Source organism: Gorilla gorilla, chromosome 23 (assembly GCF_029281585.2).
Source record: "Gorilla gorilla gorilla isolate KB3781 chromosome 23, NHGRI_mGorGor1-v2.1_pri, whole genome shotgun sequence".
Taxonomy (NCBI): Eukaryota; Metazoa; Chordata; class Mammalia; order Primates; family Hominidae; genus Gorilla; species Gorilla gorilla.
Window position 1 is genome coordinate 16,174,059 of NC_086018.1, and position 27,913 is coordinate 16,201,971.

At 48.1% G+C, this 27,913-nt stretch overlaps 1 protein-coding gene across 3 annotated transcripts; it reads left to right on the top strand.

The window, feature by feature from the left end:
- The first annotated feature begins 31 nt into the window (after window positions 1–31).
- USP18 (ubiquitin specific peptidase 18) lies at window positions 32–27,588 on the top strand. Of its 3 annotated transcripts, none has more exons than XM_055374892.2 (11): window positions 32–431; window positions 7,762–8,024; window positions 10,376–10,472; window positions 12,022–12,167; window positions 17,481–17,560; window positions 18,117–18,263; window positions 20,047–20,142; window positions 20,956–21,123; window positions 23,368–23,499; window positions 24,005–24,054; window positions 26,963–27,588. In XM_055374892.2, the coding sequence occupies exons 2-11, from the start codon at window positions 7,973–7,975 to the stop codon at window positions 27,006–27,008; spliced, it is 1,014 nt and encodes a 337-aa protein (XP_055230867.1). In that variant the 5' UTR covers window positions 32–431; window positions 7,762–7,972; the 3' UTR covers window positions 27,009–27,588. The 3 variants fall into 3 exon arrangements, with proteins under 3 accessions (XP_055230867.1, XP_055230868.1, XP_055230869.1); XM_055374893.2 differs by lacking the exon at window positions 32–431 and adding an exon at window positions 6,557–7,040; XM_055374894.2 differs by lacking the exon at window positions 32–431 and adding an exon at window positions 6,627–7,040 and having other exon boundaries at window positions 7,762–8,063.
- The last annotated feature ends 325 nt before the right edge of the window (window positions 27,589–27,913 follow it).

Genomic DNA, 27,913 nt, shown 5'->3' on the forward strand with positions numbered 1-27,913 from the left:
ATCCCAGCTACTCCGGGGCCTGAGGCAGGAGAATCGCTTGAACCCAGGAGGCGGAGTTTGCAGTGAACCGAGACAGCTCAACCGCACTCCAGCCTTGACGACAGAATGAGACTCCGTCTCAAAAAAAAAAAAAAAAAAAAAAAAAAAAAAAAGCGAGGGCTGGAAGTCTGGAGCGGGTGCGCGGCTGCAACGGCAGCCGCGGGAAGCTCGGGCCGGCAGGGTTTCCCCGCACGCTGGCGCCCGGCTCCCGGCGCGGAGGCCGCTGTAAGTTTCGCTTTCCATTCAGTGGAAAACGAAAGGGGGCGGGGTGCCGCGAGCGCGGGGCCAGACCAAGGCGGGCCCGGAGCGGAACTTCGGCCTCAGCTCGGTCCCCGGCTCAGTCCCGACGTGGAACTCAGCAGCGGAGGCTGGACGCTTGCATGGCGCTTGAGGCAAGTTCGGGGCTCATTTTGGAAGTTTTCTTTCTAGCACAGACATCCAACTCTGCTCCTATGCCAGTCAGATAATTAAGGAATTAAGTAATAATTGTGCTCTGCAAATTATGATAGTGATCTGTATTTACTACGTGCATATATTTTGGGCCAGTGAATTTTTTTCTAAGCTAATATAGTTATTTGGACTTTTGACATGACTTTGTGTTTAATTAAAACAAAAAAAGAAATTGCAGAAGTGTTGTAAGCTTGTAAAAAAAATTCAAACAATGCAGACAAATGTGTCTCGCAGTCTTCCACTCAGTATCATTTTTGTTTGTACCTTATCAGAAATGTTTCTATGTACAAGTCTTTAAAATCATTTCGAACTTGCTTTGTCCACTGAGTATATTATGGACATCTTTTCACGGCAGGACATATAGATGTGTTAATGGCATTAAAAATAAAACAAAAAACTGATTCGGCCGGGCACGGTGGCTCACGCCTGTAATCCCAGCACTTTGGGAGATCGAGGAGGGCGGATCACCTGAGGTCAGGAGTTCCAGACCGACATGGAGAAACCCCGTCTCTACTAAAAATACAAAATTAGCCGGGCGTGGTGGCGCATGCCTGTAATCCCAGCTACTCGGGAGGCTGAGGCAGGAGAATCGCTTGAACCCGGGAGCGGAGGTTGCGGTGAGCCGAGATTGCACCATTGCACTCCAGCCTGGGCGACAGAGCGAAACTGTCTCAAACAAACAAACAAAAAAACCTGATACATGATATGGGAAGTACATTGTTTAAACAATGCATGGAGATTTAGGTTGTTTCCAGTTTTTACTGGCACAGATACGGCAATGAATATAATTTTATGTATACATTCATACAAATATATCGGTGGAAAATTCCCAGAAGTGGAATGGCTGGGTCAGTGGGCATTCATATTGAGAAATTGGAAGGATGTTGTCAAACTCTGCAAATCAGAGTATTTTAGTCTTAACCTCTCTTCTTCACCCCCTTTTCCTTGGAAGAAAGCTAAATTTAGACTTTTAAACACAAAACTCCATTTTGAGACCCCTGAAAATCTGGGTTCAAAGTGTTTGAAAATTAAAGCAGAGGCTTTAATTTGTACTTATTTAGGTATAATTTGTACTTTAAAGTTGTTCCAGAAAACAAGGCAAATACTGAAAAGCATTTCATCTGAAGTTTCTTTCTGGTATTGAACAGAGTTGGATGGAGAGTGAATGCAGGTTACCGATGTGTTCGCAGGAACAAAACGGGAGGGAGAGTAACACAGGTGCACGGCTTCATCTTGATTTATCAAAGAACTTGCTTTTGGACTGTTAAAAAATGTGTTACACAGTTCTGACACTTTTACACAATGATGAGCTTACAAAGGGGAAAATGCTTACCATAAACATAGTTTCAAAGAAGGTAAGTCCTAGTTTTTCCACATAAGCTGTTTTGTTTTGAGAGAGAGTAGTCCCAAGATTTCCCTATTATGTGGTTTTTTCATCCAAAGTGTTGTAATCCGTGTGTTCTAACCCGCATATTACGATTACTCAAGAAATGCAAAATAGGCCAGGCGCGGTGGCTCACGCCTGTAATCCCAGCAATTTGGGAGGCCGAGGCAGGTGGATCACGAGGTCAGGAGATCAAGACCATCTTAGCTAACACGGTGCAAACCCGTCTACTAAAAATAAAAAATATTAGCTGGGCCTGGCGGCAGGCGCCTGTAGTCCCAACTACTCGGGAGGCTGAGGCAGGAGAATGGCGTGAACCTGGGAGGCGGAGCTTGCAGTGAGCCAAGATCGGGCCACTGCACTCCAGCCTGGGCGACAGAGCGAGACTCTGTCTCAAAAATAAAAATAAAAATAAAAAAAAGAAAAAAGAAATGCAAAATAATGTGAACACGTCATCTAGACTGCGGTCTACAATTGTGGTTGCCATGATGGGGTGGGTCGGAAGACACCGAGGCTGCTTGAATCATGTTCCTGGCAAGTTAATTTTGTTCCTTTTAGGGCATCTAAATGTTGGAGTTGGCTTTCCTGGCAGAGAGTCCAGTTGTGAGTGGAGTATTGGGTGGAGGCCCCACCCTCCCCAGGTTTTCTGCAGCTTGTTCCTGGCTCTTCTGGGGCTTCTCTGAGGACCCCTATTGGTCCTGGGGCTACTTTAGTGGTGGGCCTGGGCCAGTTCCTTCCGTTGCTCACCTCTCCCCGAAGCTTAAGGATAACATTTCGGGAAGATCATGAGAGAACGTGAACCAGAAAAAAAAAATTCAGGTAGGGTGGGAGCTAAGTTAGTTTAGTATTTGGGTTTTTTTGTTTTGTTTTGTTTGAGACTCTGTCTCAAAGACCCCGCGCCTGGCCTGGGGGTCTTTTTTTGAGTCAGCAGTTGAGTTTGAAAATCCCCTTCCTTGGAATCCGCCCACGCTGTTTTCTCTGGTGGATGCTTATTGCCCCTGCTAACTTCAGCTGCGGTCTCTCTGCTCGCCTTGCCCTCTCCATCCTCCTTAGACCTTTTAAGCTTCACTTTCCTTTCCTTGCTGCCCCGCCTCCCTGTCTCCCCACTGTGATCTACCCTGAAAGGCTGCTGTATTTTGTTTCCATTTGGGACCGAGCCTGCTCAAATGATCTACTTCATGAGGTTTTACTGCTATATCCTACTGAAGTATCTGGGAGGTCTTGGCGGAGAAGAGGACAACATCTTGGAAAATGCAGCCTGGAACCTCTCTGCTCTCTTTCATCAGCTTTCCCTCAATGATGAGCTCAAAATCCTCTTTCTTGCTGGTGGAATTGTCTGCTGTCATCATTTCAGTTGAGTCCTCCTAGGCTGGGCCTTGTAAGAAGAACAACTGTTTATAACTATTGAAAGTCAATATTTACTAAGAAAAAGAGGTTGTTGTTATCTGAGCCATCCAACATGAATTTAAGAATATATTCCAGGCTGGGCGCGGTGGCTCATGCCTGTAATCCCAGCACTTTGGGAGGCCGAGATGGGTGGATCACCTGAGGTCAGGAGTTCAAGACCAGCCTGGCCAACATGGTGAAACCCTGTCTCTACTAAAAATACAAAAATTAGCCATGCGTGGTGGCACATGCCTGTAGTTCCAGCTATTTGGGACACTAAGGCAGGGGAAGTGCTTGAACTCGGGAGGCAGAGGTTGCAGTGAGCTGAGATTGTACCACTGCACTCCAGCCTGGGGAAAAAGAGTGAAATTCCATCTCAAAAAAAAAAAAAAAAAAGGAGACAGTGTCTTGCCCTGTTGCCCAGGCTGGAGTGCCGTGGCACGATCATAACTCACTGTGGCCTCAAATTCCTGGGCTCAACTGATTCTCCTGCCTCAGTCTCCCAAGTAGCTGGGACCACAAGTACATGCCACCATGCTAGGCTAATTTTATTTTTATTTTTAGAAAATAAAATATTTTTTATTTTATTTAGGCAACATGCTATGTTGCCTAGACTGGTCTTGAACTCCTGGCTTCAAGCTATCCTCTTGCCTCAGCCAACCAAAGTGCTGGGATTGCAGGTGTGAACTGCCATGCCTGGCTTTCTATTCTCTATTTCTAGGAGATAAGCTTTTTGAGCTTTCACATATGAGTGTGAACATGTGGTATTTATCTTTCTGTGCCTAGGTTATTCCACTTAACGTAATGTACTCCAGGCTCATCCGTGTTGATGGGAATTACAGGATTTCATTCTCTTGTAATGGCTGAATAACATCCCATTTTGTGTATATAGTCCACATGTTCTTTATCCATTCCTCTTTTGATAGACACTTAGGTTGATTCCGTATCTCGGATATTATGAGAGTGCAAATATCTCTTCAACATACTGATTCCCTTTCCTTTGGATATATATTCAGCAGTGGCATTACTAGATCATGTGGTATATCTATTTTTAGGTTTTTAAGGACTCTCCATACTGTTTTCCATAATGGTTCTACTAATTTACATTCCCACCAATGATTTGGTTGAATTTATTCCTCACTCTGAGCAGCATGTTAGCTGGACTTAAACCCCGTCCAGCTTGTCTACATCTGGCCCATCACTTGCCAGTGGGAAAGGCACTTACTTCTTTGTATCTCAGTTTTCTCATCTGTCAAATGGAAATATAACAGTAATTAATTCATATGGCTGTGTAAGGATAAATAAGACAGTACATATAAAAGGCTTTCACCTTTTATAAGAAATAGTGCTTCGATGTTACCCATTATTATTATTTTATTTCATCTTATTTATTTATTTAGATACAAGGTCTCATTTGTTGCCCAGGCTGGAGTGCAGTGGCACAATCATAGTTCACTGCAGCCTCAAACTCCTGGCCTCAAGTGATCCTCCTCCTTCACCCTTCTCAGTATTTGGGGCCGCAGGCGTGCACCACTATGACCATCTAAATTTTTTTGATTTTTTTTGTAGAGATGGGGTCTCAGTATGTTACCCCGGCTAGTCTTGAACTCCTGGGCTCAAGTGATCCTCCCACCTCAGCCTCCCAAACTGCTGGGATTACAGGCCTGAGCCACCATGCCAGGCCTCATCTCTATATCTTTAGCGTTAGTCACTGGCACCTTAATTTGTTCATTTGGTGATGTCATGTTTCTCTGATTGACCTTGATCCTTATGGCTGTGTGTCAATGTCTGTGCATTGACATAGGTACCTAAGCCAGTCTTCATTGCCTGGCTTTGTTTGGGCTCGTCTTTCATCAGGAAACCCATAGGAGATTAGGGAGAGGCTGATTGGTCAGGACCCTAAGCCCATGACTGCTTCAGCTGTTGTAGTGCTGGGGGGTGCTCTAAGCCCAGCATCACTGTGGTTGGAATTCTTTGGCCACTGAGGCTGACACAGCCCTGGGTTACGCCTGAAGGCCATAGCTGCCGAGACTGGCACAGCACTGGGGCACGCCCAGGACCCACAGCTGTGATGGCGTGCTTGCTGCTGCTGAGGTTATTCAGGGCCCAGGGCCACTGTAGTTGTCAGGTAGTGATGTGGGCCAGATCCCCAGTCCCTGTTACTGGGGCTGTGGGTTCTCATCTGGCACTAGGGTGGGGTGAGATCTGCCTGTGGGTACTGGTCTAGTATCAGGGTGATGAGGCTCTGCCCAGTACTGGGTTTTACTGTAGTGAGCCTAGTCCTGGTGACAGGTGATAGCGTGCTGGCAGCCATCACAGCCCTCGCTCGTTCTCGGTGCCTCCTCGGCCTTGGCGCCCACTCTGGCCACGCTTGAGGAGCCCTTCAGCCCACCGCTGCACTGTGGGAGCCCCTTCCTGGGCTGGCCGAGGCTGGAGTGGGCTCCCTTAGCTTGCGGGGAGGTGTGGAGGGAGAGGCAGGGGCAGGAACTGGGGCTGCACGTGGTGCTTGTGGGCCAGCGCGAGTTCCGAGTGGGCGTGGGCTCGGCGGGCGCGCACTCCGAGCGGCCGGCCGGCCTGCAAACCCCAGGCAGTGAGGGGCTTAGCACTTGGGCCAGCAGCTGCTGTGCTCGATTTCTGGCCGGGCCTTAGCTGCCTCCTGGCAGGGCAGGGCTCGGGACCTGTAGCCCGCCATGCCTGAGCCTCCCAACCCCGCAGCCATGGGCTCCTGTGCGGACCAAACCTCCCCGACCAGCGCCGCCCCCTGCTCCACGCCGCTGAGTCCCATCGACTGCCCAAGGGCTGAGGAGTGCGGGCGCAGGGCGCGGGACCAGCAGGCAGCTCCACCTGCGGCCCCGGTGTGGGATCCACTGGGTGAAGCCAGCTGGGCTCCTGAGTCTGGTGGGGACTTGGAGAATCTTTATGTCTAGCTAAGGGATTGTAAATATACCAATCGGCACTCTGTATCTAGCTCAAGGTTTGTAAACACACCAATCAGCACCCTGTGTCTATCTAGCTCAGGGTTTGTGAATGCACCAATCGACCCTCTGAATCTAGCTACTCTGGTGGGGACTTGGAGAACCTTTGTGTCCACACTCTGTATCTAGCTAATCTAGTGGGGACGTGGAGACGTTTTGTGTCTAGCTCAGGGATTGTAAACGCACCCATCAGCACCCTGTCAAAACGGACCAATCAGCTCTCTGTAAAACAGACCAATTGGCTGTCTGTAAAATGGACCAATCAGCAGGATGTGGGTGGGGCCAGATAAGAAAATAAAAGCAGGCTGCCCGAGCCAGCAGTGGCAACTTGGTCAGGTTTCCTTCCGTGGTGTGGAAGCTTTGTTTTTTCATTCTTTGCAGTAAGTCTTGCTACTGTTCACTCTTGTGGGTCCACACTGCCTTTATGAGCTGTAACACTCACCGCGAAGGTCTGTAGCTTCACTCCTGAAGGCAGCAAGACCACAAACCAACCAGGAGGGACTAACAACTCCAGACGTGCTGCCTTAAGAGCTGTAACACTTACCGTGAAGGTCCGCAGCTTCGCTCCTGAAGCCAGCGACACCACGAACCCACCGGCAGGAACGGACATCTCCAGATGCGCCGTATTAGGAGCTGTAACACTCACCGCGAAGATCTGCAGCTTCACTCCTGAACTAGAGAGACCACGAACCCACCAGAAGGAAGAAATACCGAACACATCCGAACATCAGAAGGAACAAACTGCGGACATGCCACCTTTAAGAACTGTAACACTCACTGCGAGGGTCCACGGCTTCATTCTTGAAGTCAGTGAGACCAAGCACCCCCCAATTCCGGACACACTGGGTTCCAAGGCGAAGTCCTCCACTTACCTCTTCTTCCCCCAAAGCAAACAGTGTCTCTCTTCACACAGCTGTGCTGGGTTGGGGGAGGGCACACGGGTACCCCTATGGCCCCTGAGGCTGACACAATATTAGGTCACACCCCCAGAATTCATGCCATGAGACCAGCCCAGCACCAGGATGTGCCTAAGGCCTACAGGTGCTACAGCCTGCCTGCAGCTAAGGTTTATCTGACTGCTGCAGCTGGCCGGCAGTGTTGCGGGCCAGAACACGAGGCTGTTCTGCCCGGGCCGCAGGTCCCCTTGGGTGTTGGGCGGGTTGAGAGGCTTCCCCTGTATGCCAGCCTGGCATCAGGGGCTGAGAGTTCCTGCTTAGTGCTGGCTTTTTACTCAAGTGGGCCTGGTCCTGGGTTGTAAAGCAAAGTCCTATGCGCGCTTCCCTGTCCTTTCCCAAGAGGGCGCTCCCGGTTAGGATTTGGCAGTTGGCTCTGAGGATGCATGGAAACGCCTGGGACCCAGGTTAGGGGATGTGTAGCCTAGCTGTCATTTCCAGCCTAGAGCTCTATGAGTCAGTCTCCCCAAACATTTATCTCCCTCTAAGACCTGCTCTTTGGCATCAGAACGGATTACATGAATACACATTCCTCCTTCTCTAATTCTTACCTACCCGCATTGTATTTTCACAGAGATTCCATCGTGCCTGGCTCACATAAGCGCTTCCTGGAAGTGAAGTCGTGCTGTCCTGAACGCGGGCCAGGCAGCTGCGGCCTGGGGGTTTTGGAGTGATCACGAATGAGCAAGGCGTTTGGGCTCCTGAGACAAATCTGTTAGTCCATCCTGGCTGAGTCCTCGCAGTCCCCGGCAGATCTTGAAGAAAAGAAGGAAGAAGACAGCAACATGAAGAGAGAGCAGCCCAGAGAGCGTCTCAGGGCCTGGGACTACCCTCATGGTCATTAGACCCCTCCCGTTTTCCTCTTCTTGACTGCATGTAAATGTTCGGCTCACCCCCTCCGCTCTGAAGCCGCAGAGCTTTGTATTCGACGGCTCATGCTTTCCTGTGCCTGAGTTTCTGCATCTTTTAGATGGGGATACAGCCTGGGCCATAGTGAAACCCTATCTGTAAAAAACAAAAACAAGGTTGGGCGCGGTGCCTCACGCCTGTAATCCCAGCAGTTTGGGAGGCCGTGGCAAGTGGATCATGAGGTCGGGAGTTTAAGACCAGCCTGGCCAAAATGGTGAAACCCCGTCTCTACTAAAAATACAAAAATTAGCTGGGCGCGGTGGCAGTTGCCTGTAATCCCAGCTACTTAGGTGGCTGAGGCAGGAGAATTGCTTGAACCTGGGCGGCAGAGGTTGCAGTGAGCTGAGATCACGCCACTGCACTCCAGCCTGGGTGACAGAGTGAGACTCTGTCTCAAACAAAAAAAACAAACAAACAAATGGGGGTAATAGTAGTACCAAGCACATAGGGTTGTTGGGAGGATTAAATGGGGTCATCTGTGGAAACTGCTTTAAGCCAGTGCTGGGATTCTAGAGGCACTTAGCATTAGTTCCCATCTTTACTGCTACCTTTGTATGGGTCTGTCTGGAAGCAGTGTGCTCCTGATAGTCTGGGAGTAGAAATCTGTGCTCACCTGTGACCCCAGGTTGTTACTTTCTTACTGTCCTATCTTGTAAGCCAAAGCCCTTTCCCCAAGAATCCTGAGATTAGTGGTACTTCCCTTGTGGGGTCTGCTGAGCCTAAGGTTGGGTTGGAAAAGAGGAGGTTGCTTGCTAGGGGTCAGACAAATGTTATCTTTTGTTTTTCTCGTATTCTTATAAGTTCCTTCTGCCTTTCAGCCTCTCAGGGTGACACTGGATTAGGTGAATCTTCCCCAAAGTAACCTTCTGATTTATTTCCTGCCTCCCTGTAGTGGGGACTAAGCAGAGACCTCTCCGCTGGAGTCTGACATAGACATACTGGGGAGTCCCTCTTATCCCTGAGCCCTACAGATGCACATTTGGACTTAGCTCCGTGGAGAACGATTTGAATGAAAGGAAGCCATATTCTCAGTTATGCTTTCTCTAATGTTTCTTTTTCTCTCCCAACAATTGCTCATACTACTCATTTGGCAGTGAGTAATATATACTTTTGGTGACATCTCACTTTTCCTAATGGACTATATTAAAACTTTTCTTGTTATCGAACTTTTTTTTTTTTTTTTTTTGTGAGATGGAGTTTTGCTTTGTCGCCTAGGCTGGTGTGCAGTGGCACGATCTTGGCTCACTGCAACCTCTGCCTGCCAGGTTCAAGCAGTTCTCCTTCCTCAGCCTCCCGAGTAGCTGGGATTACAGGCATGCACCACCACACCCGGCTAATTTTTGTATTTTTAGTAAATATGAGGTTTTACCATGTAGGCCAGGCTGGTATCAAACTCCTGACCTCAGGTGGTCTTCCCGCCTCGGCCTCCCAAAGTGCTGGGATTACAGGTGTGAGCCACTGTGCTTGGCCCTTGTGATAGAGCTTTTTAAAGGTTCACGTTTGATATCTTCTCTCTGATTTGTTTGCAAGCTGAGTGAACACTTCGTACTTGAGAGACTTTACAGGACTTCATGTCCTTAGTAGCTTTAAGAAAAACATTAGATTTTTGTCAACTTTTTTTTTTTTTTGAGACAGAATTCCACTCTTGTTGCCCAGGCTGGCGTGCAGTGGCACGATCTTGGCTCACTGCAACCTCCGCCTCCTGGGTTCAAGCAATTCTCCTGCCTCAGCCTCCCAAGGAGCTGGGACTACAGGCACCTGTCATGACACCTGGCTGATTTTTGGATTTTTTTTTTTTTTGAGATGGAGTCTCGCTCTGTTGCCCAGGCTGGAGTGCAGTGGCGCGATCTTGGCTCACTGCAAGCTCCACCTCCCGGGTTCACACCATTCTCCTGCCTCAGCCTCCTGAGTAGCTGGGACTACAGGCACCCACCACCAAGCCCGGCTAATTTTTTTTGCATTTTTAGTAGAGACGGGGTTTCACCGTGTTAGCCAGGATGGTCTCGATCTCCTGACCTCGTGATCTGCCCGCCTCGGCCTCCCAAAGTACTGGGATTACAGGCGTGAGCCACCGCACCCGGCTGATTTTTGGATTTTTTTTGTAGAGACGTGGTTTTACCATGTTGGCCAGGCTGGTCTCGAACTCCCGACCTCAGGTGATCCACCCACCTCGGCCTCCCAAAGTACTGGAATTACAGGCATGAGCCACCATGCCCAGCCTTGTCAACTTCTTTACCCTAGGCCTTGCCCTCAGCATTTTTTTTCTCTTCCCCTTATAGGCCTGGTTGGTTTACACAACATTGGACAGACCTGCTGCCTTAACTCCTTGATTCAGGTGTTTGTAATGAATGTGGAATTCGCCAGGATATTGAAGAGGTAAGACTGTTCTTCAGGCTGATAAGCGTTTGTATTATTTCTTTTTTTTTTTTTTTGAGATGGAGTCTTGCTCTGTTGCCCAGGCTGGAGTGCAGTGGCATGATCTTGGCTCACTGCAAGTTCTGCCTCCCGGGTTCAAGCGATTCTCCTGCTTCAGTCTCCCGAGTAGCTGGGACTAGCCCGCCACCATGCCTGGCTAATTTTTTTTGTATTTTTAGTAGAGATGGGGTTTCACCGTGTTAGCCAGGAAGGTCTCGATCTCCTGACCTCGTGATCCACCCACCTCAGCCTCCCAAAGTGCTGGTATTACAGGTGTAAGCCACTGTACCCGGCCTGTATTATTTCATTTTTAATATATTCAGTTATTCACAGTGACTTGGACTTTTTGAGATCTTCTCTCGAAAGCTGGCAGAGGAAAGATCGTCTTCTGCATATTCTGGCCTACACATTATTTCTAAAACTTCTTAGGTTGGTCTGGGGTGCGACCCAAGTATTGGTACTTTTTTCTTTTTTTTTTTTTTTTTTTGAGATGAAGCCTCACTCTGTCCCCAGGCTGGAGTGCAACGGTGCAATCTCGGCTCACTGGAACCTCCGCCTCCCGGGTTCAAGGGATTCTCCTGCCTCAGCCTCTCAAGTAGCTGGGATTACAGGCGCCCGCCACCACACCTGGCTAATTTTTGTATGTTTAGTAGATATGAGTTTTCACCATGTTGGCCAGGCTGGTCTCAATTTCCTGACCTCAGGTGATCTGCCCGCCTCAGCTTCCCAAAGTTCTGGGATTACAGGCATGAGCCACTGGGCCCGGCCAGGTATTGGTACTTTTTAAAAGCCCTCTTTGGGTGATTTTAAATGCAGCCAGGATTGACAGCCACTGACTTGGTTAAAAGACAGAGTTGGGACTAGACCAAAGTCGGAGAAGGAGTAAGTCAGTGGGGAGTACACACCCCTCCTTCCACCAACACTCACACAATTCACTCTCTCCCTCTGTCTCTCTCTATCACTCCTTTTCTGCCCTATGCTCTCTCCTTTTTCCCATCCGAAAAATGCCTGTGATTAAATGAATCATTGCCAAACCACACGGACAGCCTTTCATGTTGCCTTTCTTCCCAGGACCTAACTCAGCATGTGCCTCTGCAGTCTGGAGAGCTTTAGGCTGGACATTTTGCTGCTTGCCCAAGATGTGGAGCCAGGACCTCGTGCATCTGCCGTCTGCTCTAGCACGATTGCTGGGCAGGGTGCAGAGGGGCCAAGGCAGCAGTCATGCTGATTCCCCTCTCTAGAGGGTCCCCTGTAGAGCAGATTCACTCACATGGTGCTTCTCAACCTTGACCACACATTGAAATAATCTGAGGAACTGAAAAATTCTGATAACTGCCCGCGCCCCGCACCCCCGCGCCCCGCACCCCCGCGCCCCGACCCAGAATTCTGGTTTAATTTGTATGGGAGTGGCCTGGATATGAAGATTTAAAATTTCTCCCAGGTGATTCCAGTGTGCACCTAGCTTTGAGAACTACATGTAAGGAGGTTTCTGGTTGTTCTTGTGTGGCAGGATCACGGTGCCCAGGGGAGCTGACGAGCAGAGGAGGAGCGTCCCTTTCCAGATGCTTCTGCTGCTGGAGAAGATGCAGGACAGCCGGCAGAAAGCAGTGCGGCCCCTGGAGCTGGCCTACTGCCTGCAGAAGTACAACGTGCCCTGTAAGATACCCACCCACTGGGTTCCTGGCTGCTGATCCAAAGGGGATGGGAAGCTTAGAGAGTGAAGAGAGGAACTAATGGGCAGTGAAGCAACAAGAAGCAAGTTAGGTAGCCTGGATCCCTCAGATTATAGAGACATTTGTGTAAGAGGCACACATCTTTGGAGGTGCAGAATTGATATTATTTATGGACATTTTACTTCCATACCTAACCTTTCTCTGCCTCTCAGTAGAGTAAGTGAAGGCATCTCCTCCAAGCTTATTCCACCACAGTTAGGGAACTGCAGGAAAACAGAATAAAGGAATAAAAAAGAAAAAACATGTTCTACAAAATAATTCACAAATAGGTTAGGTTTTTTTTTTAGATAGCTATATTGGGATGTGCATCACATACTGTAAAATTCATCCATTTAAAAACATACAATTCAAAGGTTTGTAGTGTATTCACAGAGTTGTGCCTCCATCATCACAATCTAATTTCATAACATTTTCATCACCCCCAGAAGAAATCCCACACTTACGGGTTTTCCCTTGTGTATAATACATTGCTTTTCTCTTGCTGCTTTCAGAATTCTTTGTCTTTAACTTTTGAAATTGATTATGACGTGTCTTGATGTGGGTTGCTTTAGATCAGTCTTATTGGTGTCCTTTGGGCTTCCTGGATGTGGATTTGTATTTCCTTCCCTGGGTTGGGAAGTTTTCAGTCATTATAGGTATGCGTTGCTTACCAACAGGGATACGTTCTGAAAATGCATCAGAAGGTGAATTTGTCATTGTGTGGACATCATGGAGTGGACTTACACAAACTTAGATGGGACAGCCTACTACACAGCTAGGCTGCATGCTATGGCCACTGTGCTCATGTGGTCTGCCATTGACTGAAATGTTGATCTGCAACTCGTGACTGTTATTTCTTTGGATAAGCTTTCCATCTCTTCTCACTCTCCTCCTTCTGGGACTCTGATAATGCCTATTTTGGTAAGCTTGATGTCCCCTAACTCTCTTAAGGTATCTTCACTCTTTTTCATTTTTGCTCCTCTGAATGATTTCCAGTGACCTATCTTCTAGTTCGCTAATCCTTTCTTCTGCTTGATTTAGTCTGTTGAGCTTCTCTTTTGAGCTCTTATTTCAGTTATTGTATTCTTCAGCTCTATTATTTCTTTTGAACTTTTTTCTGTCTCTTAGCTGAAATTCTTACTTTGTTCATGCATTGCTGTCCTAGACATGGTAAGCATCTTCATGATCATTATTTTGAATTGTCTGTAAGGTAAGTCACTTATCTTCATTTCACCGGGGGCATTTTCTGGAGATTTATCTTGTTCTTTTGCTTGGAACAGATTTCTCTGTTTCTTCATTGTTCTTGATTATCTGTTATTTTCTGTACTTTAGTTAAGAAAAATACCTCTCCCAGGCTGGGCATCGTGGCTCACACCTGTAATCCCAGCACTTTGGGAGGCCGAGGCGGGCAGATCATGAGGTCAGGCGATGGAGACCATCCTGGCTAACACGGTGAAACCCTGTCTCTACTAAAAATACAAAAAATTAGCTGGGTGTGGTGGCGGGCGCCTGTAGTCCCAGCTACTCGGGAGGCTGAGGAAGGAGAATGGCGTGAACCTGGGAGGCGGAGCTTGCAGTGAGCCGAGATCGCGCCACTGCACTCCAGCCTGGGCCACAGAGCGAGACTCTGTCTCAAAAAAAAAAAAAAAAAGAAAAAAGAAAAAAAGAAAAATACCTCTCCCAGTCTTGTCCCACGGGCCTTGTATAAGAGACAAACTTACCAATTAGCCCTGCCAGACACTCGGAGCACCTGTTGACCCTTTGTGTTGTCCAGACTGTCATCTCTGTTCTTAGCAGCCCTCAGGAGATTAGAATATGTCATGTCCTGTCAGTGCCCCAGACAGGGGAGATAGAAACCAGCCCCTTGAGGTGCAGCTGGAGACGTTGGGGCATTAAATGTGTGTTCCAGTTTATTCTGTCCTCAGGGAAAAGCTGGGAGCATGAGTTAATCCGCCACTTGCTCTGCAAAACGCTGGACAGAGGATCTGTGGCAAGTGCCTGCACTCATGTTTAAACTGCACACTCCTTCATGCATTGTTTTACTCTTTGTCACCCCCAGGGGCCTAGCGAATGCTGGCTGCTCTCTGCTTAGAGACGGACAGGTTAGTTGGAAGCTTGACGCTATCTGTTGAGCAAACCAGTGGGAGCAGCTGTGGAGGTGCTCACCTGCCTGTTCAGGGTCTCAGAGGAGCACTGGTTTCCTGCTCTGTCAGCTCCCAGATGCATGGAAACCCCAGGGCAGCAGCTGCACTGTGCAGACAAGCTCCTTCTAGGGAGAAAGTAGGAGCCGGGCCTTTTTGCCTGTTCACGCTGCACTGGGCCTGGGGGGATGTTCTTTGGTCTCTGTGCCCCTGTGCGACTTACAAATACAGAGCCTTGTCAGCTCCCAAAGCTCGGTGGTTGAGGAGCTAGACCTTCATTTGAGAGGGGTAAATGTTGTGTACTCAATGTGTGAAGTTAGAGACCTGATTTTACCATACAGCAGGGGGTGGGAGAAGGCATGGGACTTGCCCACAGGCCTGTCCAGACTCCTGGAAATCTATTGTTTACCTGCCTCATTGGCTCCACGTGCAGGCCAGTTATTAATACAAGCCCATCCCTCAGGCAACAGCTAGGAGAGCCCGCAGACATAGCCTTCCAGGGAGAAACTGGAAGTGTGGCATTTCTGCCTGTTTGCTCTGTGCTGAGCCCAGCTGCTGGAAGTGCTCATGTGCCCGTTTAAAACTGCCTCTTTGCCCTCTGTGGTCGCAGAGGATTCATAACTGCTGACCCATGTCTGCTCCCAGAGCTAGGTGACCCAGCAGCCAAGCCCTTGAGTGGGAACTGCAAAATCTGGGGCTGCCTATGTGTGGTCCAAACCCTCCCCTCTCCAGGAGAAAGCTGGGAGTAGGGATTCCTTCCTCACAGTAATGTACTGTGTCTAGGGTGGGGCTTGTGGTGCGAGTGTGTCTCAGCTTTTCCAACCGGTTGCGATGTGGGTGTTCTCCCCATTGCCCCCTGTGCAGGCCTCTCTCAGCTGGTTTCTGGGTTTCTTTCAGAGGGAGTTGATCTGTGTGTAGATGAGAGTTTTACCGTGTGTCCATGGGAGAAGGGGAGCACCAGGAGCCTCCTTCTCTACCATCTTGCTTATGTCACCCTCTGTGATTCTTTTTATACATAGTTGAATTTGATTCACTAATATTTTGTTGAGGAATTTTGCATTTATGTTAATGGGAGATACTGGTTTTTAGGTTTTTTTCTTACAATGTCTGTCTGGTTTTGGTGTTAGGATAATGCTGGCCTCAGAGAATGAGTTAGGAAGTGTTCTCTCTGCTTTTGTCTTCTGGAAGAGGTTGTAGGGAATTGGTATAATTTTTCCCATAAATGTCTGGTAGAACCCATCGTTCACTAGTGAACCCATCTGGGTGTAACTGAGTACTCCCATTTTCTAAGAGATAGTTATATTAGTTTTCTTATTACTTTCTTTTCACTTCTTCTCATCCCATCCCTCACCCCTCACCGCGGCCATGTTTCCTGTTTCCTGTTAGCCCTTTAGAAATGCAAATATCACCTTTCGCCTACCCCTCTCCAGACATTCCCTGCTGGGCAAAAGGAAGAATCTGTAAATGGAGGTAGGCTGATGGAGGTTTCATTGAGAACAGGGCAAGTTCTTCCAGCTGATCTTTCTTGAGACTTGGCAATACATTTGCAGCCCAAAGCATACCCACCAGGGAACTCTCCCTGCCAGGGGGTGGCTTCCAAACTTCCACCCTCTAGGGGTTTGTCTTTCACCCACTAGGAAGGCATGGAGAAAGCATGCCCACTCGGCCACTTTTATAATTTACTTCTGCCCAGAAAGGCGCCAACGCAGCTGCTGGGAACTTGATAACTGCCCGGTAGAAAACCACCATTGCTCACTCCCGCCACCCCCACAATACACCTTATGAAAATGCCCCTCTCTCCTCCAAAGGAGAAATGGCACATTAAAAGGCAGGATGTGTCTTGCTCCTTGCCCCAGGCTGGCTTCAGAATAAATTCACGTTTGTATATAAAACCTTTTGTATCACATTTTTTTTGGTATCAGAGTTAGTTGAGCTGTACACGCAGTGAGCAGCTCATCAGCTTTTGGCTGCATAGGTACTGTGTTCAGCTTTCCTTCCGTCCTCAGTCTGGAGAACCTCAATCAACCTAGCTCCAGGTTTATGGATTCTTTCTTTTGCCAGCTCTAATCTGCTATTGACCTCCTCTAGTACATTTTTCATTTCAGTTATTGTTCTCCTCAACTCAAGAATTTCTGCTTGGTTCTTCTTTTATAGTTTTTTCTTTATTGATATTTTTTATTTGGTGAGGCAGCATTTTCACACTTTCTTTTACATCTTTTGACAGGGTTTTCTTTAGTTCTTTGAACATATTATAACGGCTAAAGTCTTTGTTTAGTAAGGCCAACATCTAGGGCTTCTCAGTGAAAGGTTCTATGATTGCTGTTTTCCTGGGTGGCCATGCTTTTCTGTTTCATTGTAGGTCTTGTCTCTTTTGTTGGAAAATGAACATTTTAGATAATGTAAGGTGGCAACACTGGACATCAGAGATCCCCACAGCAGGGTTTGTTGTTGTTGCTGTTTTATTGTTACTGGGAAGTTCATGATTCTGTATTCGCCTTCATTGCTTTCTTGCATGTGGCCTTGTGATCAGCCAGAGGGGAGGGATCGGAGCCCTCTCAGGTCTTACTTGGGCATGCGCCTGGCCTTCTAGATCCTCAGGAATGTATCAGTGCTTTTCAAAGACCCTGTGGACATCTCATTCCCCAGGCTGAGTGCAGTGGTGACATCACAGCTCACTGTAGCCTCAACATCCTGGGCTCAAGTGATCCTCCTGCTTCAGCCTCCCAAGTAGCTCTGACTACAGGCATGCACCACTACTCTCAAGTACTTTTTAAATTTTTTATAGAGACGGAGTCTTGCTATGTTGCCCAGGCTGGTCTCAAACTCCTGAGTTCAAGCGATCCTCCCACCTTGGCCTCCCGAAATGTTAAGATTATAGGCATGAGCCACTACATCTGGCACTGGAGCTTAAGTTTTAAGAGGCGTTCTCAAAAATCAATACCAAACTTACTGTTCATTTATTGATCACTTCTTCTGTCGTGCCAACTTAGCCTTGCAGTGGGGTGGAGGACTAGGAAGAGACAAAGTGATGAGTGTTCCTGTGTGTCTAAGTACCAGGGCATGAGAAGCAACTCTGAAGACCTCACTAATCGGCTGTTCCTTTTCTCTGTGGCCAGTGTTTGTCCAACATGATGCTGCCCAACTGTACCTCAAACTCTGGAACCTGATTAAGGACCAGATCGCTGATGTGCACTTGGTAAGAACCTAGAACCAGAGCACTCGGAAGCTTAAGATGCTGCTCATTTCACTCATTCAGCTGTTGTTCCCATAGTGTGTAGAGGAATAAAAGAGTTAATCCCCTGTAATCCCAGCACTTTGGGAGGCTGCGGCAGGTGGATCACGAGGTCAGGAGATCGAGACCATCCTGGCTAACACAGTGAAACCCTGTCTCTACTAAAAATACCAAAAAATTAGCCGGGCGTGGTGGCGGGTGACTGTAGTCCCAGCTACTCGGGAGGCTGAGGTGGGAGAATGGCGTGAACCCGGGAAGTGGAGCTTGCAGTGAGCTGAGATCGCGCCACTGTACTCCAGCCTGGGTACAGTTTGAGACAGAGCGAGACTCTGTCTCAAAAAAAAAAAAAAAAAAAGAGTTAATCCACATAAAACACTTATCACAGTTTCATAATATTGTTACTGGTATTATTTTGCACCTTTGTGAGGAGCTTCTGTCTCTTGGCTCCACCTTCTGGCAGTTGGCCTGACCTGGCTTATGGTGGTGTTCCCATCTCACCTCTCCGCTCTCCCTCTTGCAGGTGGAGAGACTGCAGGACCTGTATACGATCCGGGTGAAGGACTCCTTGATTTGCCTTGACTGTGCCATGGAGAGTAGCAGAAACAGCAGCATGCTCACCCTCCCACTTTCTCTTTTTGATGTGGACTCAAAGCCCCTGAAGACACTGGTAAGGGGATTCTCTTGGTATTTGCTGCCCCTGTATGTGTTAGTCCATTTTCTGTTGTTATAACTCAATATCTGAGACTAGGTAATTTATTTCTTACAGTTCTGGAGGCTGGGAAGTCAAGGTTGAGGGGCTGCACCTGGTGAGGGCCTGCTTGCTGGTGGGGACTCTCAGAGTCCTGAGACGAGGCAGTGCAGGGCATCACATGGCGAGGGGCTGAGCATGCTAATGTGCCGGCTCAAGTCTCTTTTCCTCTTCGTATGAAGCCACCAGTCCCACTCCCAGGATAACCGATTCACCCATTAATCCATGAGTGGATTAATTCATTTACGAGGGCTGTGCCCTCATGATGCAATAACCTCCCCCACTTTTTTTTTGGAGACAGAGTCTTCCTCTGTTGCCCAGACTGAAGTGCAGTGGCACAATCTCAGCTCACTGCAACCTCCGCCTCCGGTGTTAAGTGATTCTCCTGCCTCAGCCTCCCAAGTAGCTGGGATTACAGGTGCCCACCACCATGCCCGGCTAATTTCTGTATTTTTAGTAGAGATGGGGTTTCACCATGTTGGCCAGGCTGGTCTGAAACTCCTGACATCGTGATCCACCTGCCTCAGCCTCCCTGGGATTACAGGCATGAGACACCTTGCTCTCCCCAATTATCTCTCAAAGTCCCCACCTTTCCATACAGCCACACTGGGGATTCAGTTTCAACCTGGGTTTTGGGGAGGACAAACCCTCAAACCATCACACCACACAGCACAGTGTGGCCAATTCCCCCTTGCCTCTTTGATCTATCTCTGGCTTCTGGAAAGTCACTTATTTCATTTTCATGGCGCTGGCCAATTTCTCCTTCGTTTTGGCAAAAATGTTTTTCCCTCCTACCTCCACTTCCCTCATACTGCTCCCTTAATAGGAGCCCCCTCCTGTTTTGTTTCTCCAGTCAGTAGGTGCCCTTTGAGATCCTGCCAAGTGGACCACACCAGGCCAGGCATTAAGGGGGATATGAGGAGAACTAGAAGAAAAGCTGAAACCCTCAGCTGCAAAGTGTGGGGAGGCTGTACCTGATACAGTTTGGGTCTGTGTCCCTGCCCAAAAATCTCCTGTTCAACTGTAATCCCCAGTGTTGGAGGTAAAGCCTGGTGGAAGGACATTGGATCATGGGGGAGGGTTTCTCGTGAATGGTTTGGCACCATCCCCCATGGTACTGTCTTTGTGACAGTGAGTTCTCATGAGATCTGGTTGTTTAAAAGTGTGGAGCCAGGCTGGGTGTGGTAACTCACGCCCATAATCCCAGCACTTTGGGAGGCTGAGGTGGGTGGATCACCTGAGGTCAGGAGTTTGAGACCAGCCTGGCCAACATGGTAAAACCCTGTCTCTACTAAAAACATAACAAAATTAGCTGGGCGTGGTGGCGCAGCCTGTAGTCCCAGCTACTTAGGAGGCTGAGGCAGGAAAATCGCTTGAACCCGGGAGGTGGAGGTTGCGGTGAGCTGAGATTGCGCCCCTGCACTTCAGCTCCCCACTTGGTCTCTTGCACCTGCTCCTCCCAGGTAAGGCGCCTGCTCCTGCTTGGCTTTCCGCCATGATTGGGAGCTTCCTGTAGCCTCCCTAGAAGCAGATGCTGCCATGCTTCCGGTCGGCCTGCAGAACCATGAGCCAATCAAACTTCTTTTCTTATAAATTACCCAGTCTCAGCTATTGTCTCACAGCAGTGTGAGAACAGACGAATATAGTATTCTAGGTGGGAAATACCAACGCTGCTTTTTCCCTGTTCTCTTGGGTGGGACAGGAGGACGCCCTGCACTGCTTCTTCCAGCCCAGGGAGTTATCCAGCAAAAGCAAGTGCTTCTGTGAGAACTGTGGGAAGAAGACCCGTGGGAAACAGGTACTCATTCCCTAAATCAGACTCAGCTGTCCCTCGGTGCATATGGGGGATTTGTTCCAGGACCCCTGCTTTTACCAAAATCCACACACACTCAAGTCACACCCAGTCAGCCCTGTGGAACCCACGTATAGGAAAAGTCAGTCCCTCATCTGTGCGGTTGTGCATCTGGGATACTTTATTTTTGATGAGCATTTGGTTGCAGATGTGGAACTCGTGCCTATGGGGGAGGGCAGACTGTGTTTATTTACAACAATTTGTGTATAAGCGGACCCATGCAGTCCAAACCCGTGCTGTTCAGGGGTCATCTGTCCTTCACTAGTCTGGGGTTGCCCCCCGTGGATTTCCTGATAGAATCATCAGAGGCCCCGAGGACACCCCATGATGGGTGAGAAAGGGAATCTGGGTCTGGCTAGTATCTGGGACGCTGTGGTTCTGATATCTGGAGCCGTGGATGTGGCTTCTCATGTCGCATCACTGAGAGGGACTGCAGGAGGGGGCCTGAGAGCAGCCGGCAGGGCGTTTCCCTCGGGGCGAGACCAGCTCCCTGGAGCAGACGCGGTGGCTCCCTGGGTCCCGGTACCTGTGCAGAGCCCTGTGCCCTTGTGCCTCTTGTGGGGGGCCACATGGTGGTAGAATAGCCAAGTTTTGCATTATTCTCAGAGGAGCTCAGCAGATTCAGTGAACAGGAGCCTTGAACTCCATGATGTCGCCCTGCTCCCCTCTTTTTGGGAAGAACGCGTTGCTAGCCCTGACATTTCTCTGACTCTCTCATTCCAAGTGGACTTCATCTCCAGAGTGATTTTGTTTTTTCAGGTCTTGAAGCTGACCCATTTGCCCCAGACCCTGACAATCCACCTCATGCGATTCTCCATCAGGAATTCACAGACGAGAAAGATCTGCCACTCCTTGTACTTCCCCCAGAGCTTGGATTTCAGCCAGGTCCTTCCAATGAAGCGAGAGTCTTGTGATGCTGAGGAGCAGGTGAGATGATCCCGACCTCCTTGCCATCCTGCCTCTCCCCAGATGCCATGTCCTTTCTGTTTTCCCTTCCTTCACCCCCAGTCTGCTAGGAGCCACCTGTTCCTCAGAGACTGTCCCCAGCCTCAAAAGCCTTTCTTCTTTCTAAATATTGGATTTGTGTTCATATGCCTCACAGCACTGAGGGACAGAATCCAGAATTCAGTAGGCTTCTTTGGAAATAATGTGGAATACATAGAAATGCGTAGGCAAACATGTCATTGTGTGTTCATAGTACCAACCAAACTTTCTTCCTCAGATGGCCTGTGCCCCCTTTGAGGATAATCATAAAGTAGCCAGTTGACTGGACCACATTTAATCAGAGTAAAGTTTAATTCACTTGTCCTGAGATAATAAGTTATCGAGAGATTCTGAGAAAAAAAGAGACACAAGGCCAGGTGATGTGGCTCATGCCTGTGATCCCACAACTCAAAAGGCTGAGGCAGGAGGATTGCTTGAGCCCAGGAGTTTGAGACCAGCTTCGGCAACATAATGAGACCCCGTCTCTCAAAAAAAAAAAAAAAAAAAAAAAATTAGCTGGGTGTGGTAGCACAAACCTTTAGTCCCAGCTACTTGGGAGGCTGAGTTGGAGGATCACTTGAGCCCAGGAGTTTGAGGCTGCAGTGAGCTATGATCTGTCATTGTACTCCAGCCTGGGCAACAGCGCAAGATCCTGTCTCTAAAAACAAAACAAGAAAAACTAAAAAAAAAAAAAAAAAAGACACAAATATCTTTTTTTCCATAGATTTGAAATGCTACATAACAAATTTTGTATTTCTGTATGTACGGGTCTATTTTTGGAGTGTCTCTTCTGTTTTATTGGTCTGTTTGGCTATTTATGCTCTAGAACCATGACATTTAGAAAATTAAGACCTGATAATACGTTACAATAGCTCCTATTATAATGATTTCTTTCCCTACTTAGGCCGTATACATTTCATAGGATTCTCTTTTTCTTTCCCTCTAGTTCTTTTTATTTCTACCTGCAGATTCTGCCCGATGAAGTATATTTAAAATTGTTTTTCACTTAAAAAAGACTTTTTTGACTGGATGCAGTGGGTCACGCCTGTAATCCCAGCTCTTTGGGAGGCCAAGAGGATTGCTGGAGTCCAGGAGTCGAGCCCAGCTGGACAACAAAGCAAGACTCCATGTTTGCAACAACAACAAAAAAGACTTTGTTATGGAACATTACAAATAGATACCAAAGTGTGTAGTGAAGGAAGAGTTAGACAGTGAATCCTTGGCTGTAACAGTTACCAAAACTCATGGCAGGTCTTGCTTTTCCTGTAACCCGCCCTCTTGTTTCACCCAACCCTGTACTGGATTTTTTTGAAGCAAATCCCAGACATCATACTATTTCATTTATAAACACTTCATTATGTATCCCTAAAGAATAAGCACTCAAAAGATAATCATCTCCACCTTGCAATTCCTTAATAGCATCAAATATCTGGTCAACGTTCAGACTTCCTGACTGTCGTGTAATCTATGTGGTTTGTTTGACTCCAGATCCAAACAATGCCTACACTTGCATTTGGTTAAGTTTCTTTCTTTTCTTAAGTTCCTTTTAGATTTCTGCTCCTTTTCTTTTCCTTGCAGTTGATTTGGTTGAATATTTTTTTCATATGCCAGCACTGGCTGGTTGATATCTTTTAACATGTTCCTGTAACCCTTTTATTTCTTGTAAACTAATATTTAGATACAGATATTGCCGTGAATTTTGTAAAGTTCTGCACAAAGTCTGCAAATGGAAATAGGGAGAATTTCAGCCTCCACTGTGGGTGACTCAGCTTTGCGTGTGCCGCCCTTGCCCTCTGTCTCCCCTCCCCCTACAAAAGACTTTTTTGGCTGGGTACGGTGGCTCAGGTTAGGGTCATTCCTGGGCTTGTGGAGAAACAGAACTGTGTTCTGATGATCCCCACCCCTCCCAGGGGAAAGTTCTAATCTTGCCTTGGCTTTGGGGGCCTCTCTCATGACCTCCTGCCTTCCATCTCTTGCGTGCTCTGCCCTGCCAAGCTGCTGAGCCTTTGCAGTTCAGGATCCACACTCAGGAAAGCCCCTCCTGGAGGGTGCCCACTGGCCGTGGGTCAGGACTGTTTTCTAATATTCTAAAGTCCCAGAGTCGGGCCTAGTGTGGGCAGGTATAAATGTGTGAGGCAGTCGTGTTTGTGGTGGTGGGTGAACTGTCTCGTGCCTGTCTCTTTCCAGTCTGGAGGGCAGTATGAGCTTTTTGCTGTGATTGCGCACGTGGGAATGTCAGACTCCGGTCATTACTGTGTCTACATCCGGAATGCTGTGGATGGAAAATGGTTCTGCTTCAATGACTCCAATATTTGCTTGGTAAGAAACATCATCCACAATTGCCTCCTGCCCTGGATTGGCCACCTCTAGCAAATGCTGGGCTCAGGGCTGTGTGGGTCTCTGAGATGAAGACACACTGTGATCCTGCTGTCTGGGCGTGGGGCCTTTGATGAGGGTTCAAGCCTTTTTCGGTCTGAAGTCCCCTGTGGTTCGGACCTCTGCAAGGGTTCAATTCACTTCTAAGTTTTTGGTGCTCTAGGCTCATGCTCTGTAGCTTCCTGCTTTGTGGGAAATGTCTAGAGAGCAAGGAGAGTTAGAAATATGTAAGTTAGGCCTCTGGGAAAAGCATGACCAAGTTTAAACACAGGGACAAGGGCGCTAAACATGCTTCATTGCACAAGACATCCTGCTGCTGTTGCTCCAGCCTCTTGGGAGTTGCTAGCGGTGGGCTTGTCTGGAGGATGAGGGGCACATTATAGCGTCCTGTCCTTTGTGGGTGCTTGTGTCAGCTGGCTGCTTGACCCCATTTGTTTCTGGCTTCCAGGTGTCCTGGGAAGACATCCAGTGTACCTACGGAAATCCTAACTACCACTGGTAAGAAACAGATTTGGGTGATTGGAGTCTGATGAGCTCACATAGGGTCCTTGGAGCTGCATGAAACGCCCGTGGATTTCCCTGTTACTAACATGCTGATGGCTCACTGTCCGCCTCATCTCCAGCACTCACCCCATCACCCCATGTTTGCCTCACACGTCACACTCCAGGAATATTAAAGTACAGGTAGCTGCCAATCAGCCGTGCCCTCCATCTCCCGTCTGCTGTGCACATGCACTTCCTGGCCGTATTGTCCTCTCCTCGTTTACCATCTAGGCCAACTCCCCACTCATGTTTTCATACTCATGGCCTTTTCCTATCCTGTGAAGCCTTTGCTGATTCACCCAGATTCGTAGGGGCTTCTTGTATGGTTTTCTTTTCTTTTCTTTCTTTTTTTTTTTTGACGGAGTCTCACTCTGTTGCCGGGCTGGAGTGTAGTGGCACAATCTTGGCTCACCGCAACCTCCGCCTCCCAGGTTCAAGCGATTCTCCTGCCTCAGCCTCCTGAGTAGCTGGGACTACAGGTGTGTGCCACCACACCCAGCTGATTGTTTTTTGTATTTTTAGTAGAGACGGTGTTTCACCATGTTGGCCAGGATGGTCTCAGTCTCTTGACCTCATGATCCGCCTGCCTCAGCCTCCCAAAGTGCTGGGATTACAGGCATGAGCCACCACACCCGGCCTTCCTATATGCTTTTATTGCATTTGAGCATACCTCTTTTACAGCGAAGGTCTTTTTTTAAATTTTATTTTATTTTTAGAGATGGAGTCTTGCTTTGTTGCCCAGGCTGGAGCACTGTGGTGTGATCATAGCTCACTGCAGCATTGAACTCCTGGGCACAGGTGATCCTCCCACCTCAGCCTCCTGAATAGCTGGGACTACAGGCATGCAGTCTGTACACCATGCTTGGCATATTTTAAAAAAATGTTTGTAGAGATGAGGTCTCGCTATGTTGCCAGGCTTGTCTCAAACTACTAGGCTCAAGCCATCCATCCATTTCAGCCTCCCAAAGTGCTTGGATTATAGGCATGAGCACCGCGCCTGGCCATCACACTGTTTTTTTGTTTGTTTGTTTGTTTTGAGATGGAGTCTTGCTCTGTCGCCCAGGCTGGAGTGCAGTAGCAGGATCTCAGCTCATTGCAAGCTCTGCCTCGTGGATTCACGCCATTCTCCTGCCTCAGCCTCCTGAGTAGCTGGGATTACAGGTGCCTGCCACTACGCCTGGCTAATTTTTTGTATTTTTAGTAGAGACAGGATTTCACCGTGTTAGCCAGGATGGTCTCGATCTCCTGACCTCGTGATCCGCCCACCTCGGCCTCTCAAAGTGCTGGGATTACAGGCATGAGCCAATAAATATTTTTATAATCATTAACTACCGAGGAGAAGCTGGAGAGAAAAAAGGTGGATGAAGTTAAGGCAGAGAGACTTTGTAAGTTTCTTGGCTGAGCTTTGAGACTGTATATCAGAGCTGCTATTTGAGGTGATTTTCAGCTGCAGAGATAGGCCTGGTCATTTGAAAAATAACGGATTAGGTGAAGCTTGCGTTTGAAATCCTCCTTCTGCTTTTCATCTTTCTCTCTTGTTTATTCTGAGCATCCATCTTAGACACCCAATCTTTGTCACTTTGTGGTTGTCATTGATTTCCCTGTTATTGAGATTAGAGGTTGGCAGATTTTCTCTGTAAAGGGCTGGAGAGAAAGTACTTCAGACTTTGTGGTCTGTACAGTGTCTGTTGCAACCACTTAACTCTGCCCTATAGAGCAAAAGCAGCCGTAGACAGTACATGGGCAGATGAGCATGGCTGGGGTCCAGTTACATTTACTTGCAAAAAGAGGGTTGGAGACTGGGTGTGATCTCACACCTTTAATCCCAGCACTTTGGGAGGCCGAGGCAGGAGGATCACTTTAAGCCAGGAGTTCAAGACCAGCCTGGGCAACAAAGCAAGACTCCATCTCTACAAAAAATTAAAAATGATTATAGCTAGGCATGGTGGTACACACCCGTAGTCCTAGCTACTCAGGAAGCTAAAACTGAGGCAGGAGGGTCAGTTGAGCCCAGGAGCATGAGGCTGTGGTGAGCTATTATTGTGCCAGTGCACTCCAGCCTGGTGACAGAGCAAGAACCGGTCTCATAAAAAAATAAACAAAAGGCTGGGCACGGTGGCTCATGCCTGTAATCCCTGCACTTTGGGAGACTGAGGTGGGCAGATCATGAGGTCAGGAGATTGAGACCATCCTGGCTAACACGGTGAAACCCTGTCTCTACTAAAAATACAAAAAGTTAGCCAGGCGTGGTGGTGTGCGCCTGTAGTCCCAGCCACTCGGGAGGCTGAGGAGGGAGAATCGTTTGAACCTGGGAGGTGGAGGTTGCAGTGAGCCAAGATTGTGCCACTGCACTCTAGCCTGGGCTACAGGGCAAGACTCCATTAAAAAAAAAAAAACAGCAACAACCAAACAAAACATAATGCATGTTCTCTCTTATAAATGGGAGCTAAACATGGGGACTCATTGACTTAAAGATGGCAACAACTGGGAACTGCTGGATGGGGAGGGAGGGGAGGGGCAAAAGGCCAACTGTTGGGGAGTATGCTCATATCCACGTGACAAACCTGCACATGTGCCCGCTGAATCTAAAATAAAAGTTGAAAGTAGATTTACAAAACCCCAAGAGGGCTGGGTTTGGCTTGTGTGTCCATAGCTTGTTAACCTCCGCTTTAGATATTAACTAATAGAAACATAGTGCTTATCTTCCCAGGCCACCTATTTTGTTCCTCTCCAAGGTGATGGATAGATGAAGGCTTAATCCAGCCGCCTGGAAGTTTGCTGACGCTTGTCCTGTCAGGGATTAATGAAGCATTGTTTTCTGATGAAGGTTTCATGCCGCTGTGCTGATGTGTCTTCTCTCTAGGCAGGAAACTGCATATCTTCTGGTTTACATGAAGATGGAGTGCTAATGGAAATGCCCAAAACCTTCAGAGATTGACACGCTGTCATTTTCCATTTCCGTTCCTGGATCTACAGAGTCTTCTAAGAGATTTTGCAATGAGGAGAAGCATTGTTTTCAAACTATATAACTGAGCCTTATTTATAATTAGGGATATTATCAAAATATGTAACCATGAGGCCCCTCAGGTCCTGATCAGTCAGAATGGATGCTTTCACCAGCAGACCCGGCCATGTGGCTGCTGGGTCCTAGGTGCTCGCTGCTGTGCAAGACATTAGCCCTTTAGTTATGAGCCTGTGGGAACTTCAGGGGTTCCCAGTGGGGAGAGCAGTGGCAGTGGGAGGCATCTGGGGGCCAAAGGTCAGTGGCAGGGAGTATTTCAGTATTATACAACTGCTGTGACCAGACTTGTATACTGGCTGAATATCAGTGCTGTTTGTAATTTTTCACTTTGAGAACCAACATTAATTCCATATGAATCAAGTGTTTTGTAACTGCTATTCATTTATTCAGCAAATATTTATTGATCATCTCTTCTCCATAAGATAGTGTGATAAACACAGTCATGAATAAAGTTATTTTCCACAAAAGGACTTTGCAGTTTTAACGGGGGGCAGTAGGGATTGTGCTATAGAAATTCAAAGGCAAGGGAAGTCACTTCTGTTGTGGGGCCCTGGGAGGAGCCTCCAGGCTGGAAAGGGTTAAGGTGGAGGTCTCCGATAGGGGCAGCGTACACAGTGGACTGGCTGCAAAAGGCCGTGCTCAGCATTCAGACAGCATCACACACTCAGCTTTTCTCTACCAGGGAGGCAGGTGGGGAAGGATAGCGATGGGAAGGCAGGCGGAGCTCAGAATGTGGAAGGGGATCCAGTAAGGCTTGGAAGTTTGCACCTGATCTGGTGGGTGGTGAGGAGC

Bases quoted from the DNA above. Each gene is read 5' to 3' on its own strand.
- USP18 (XM_055374892.2), top strand. From the start codon at position 7,973: ATGAAGAGAGAGCAGCCCAGAGAGCGTCTCAGGGCCTGGGACTACCCT. The intron at 18,264-20,046 runs GTAAGGGGATTC...TGGGTGGGACAG, and splicing joins CAAAGCCCCTGAAGACACTG to GAGGACGCCCTGCACTGCTT. The intron at 20,143-20,955 runs GTACTCATTCCC...TTGTTTTTTCAG, and splicing joins AGAAGACCCGTGGGAAACAG to GTCTTGAAGCTGACCCATTT.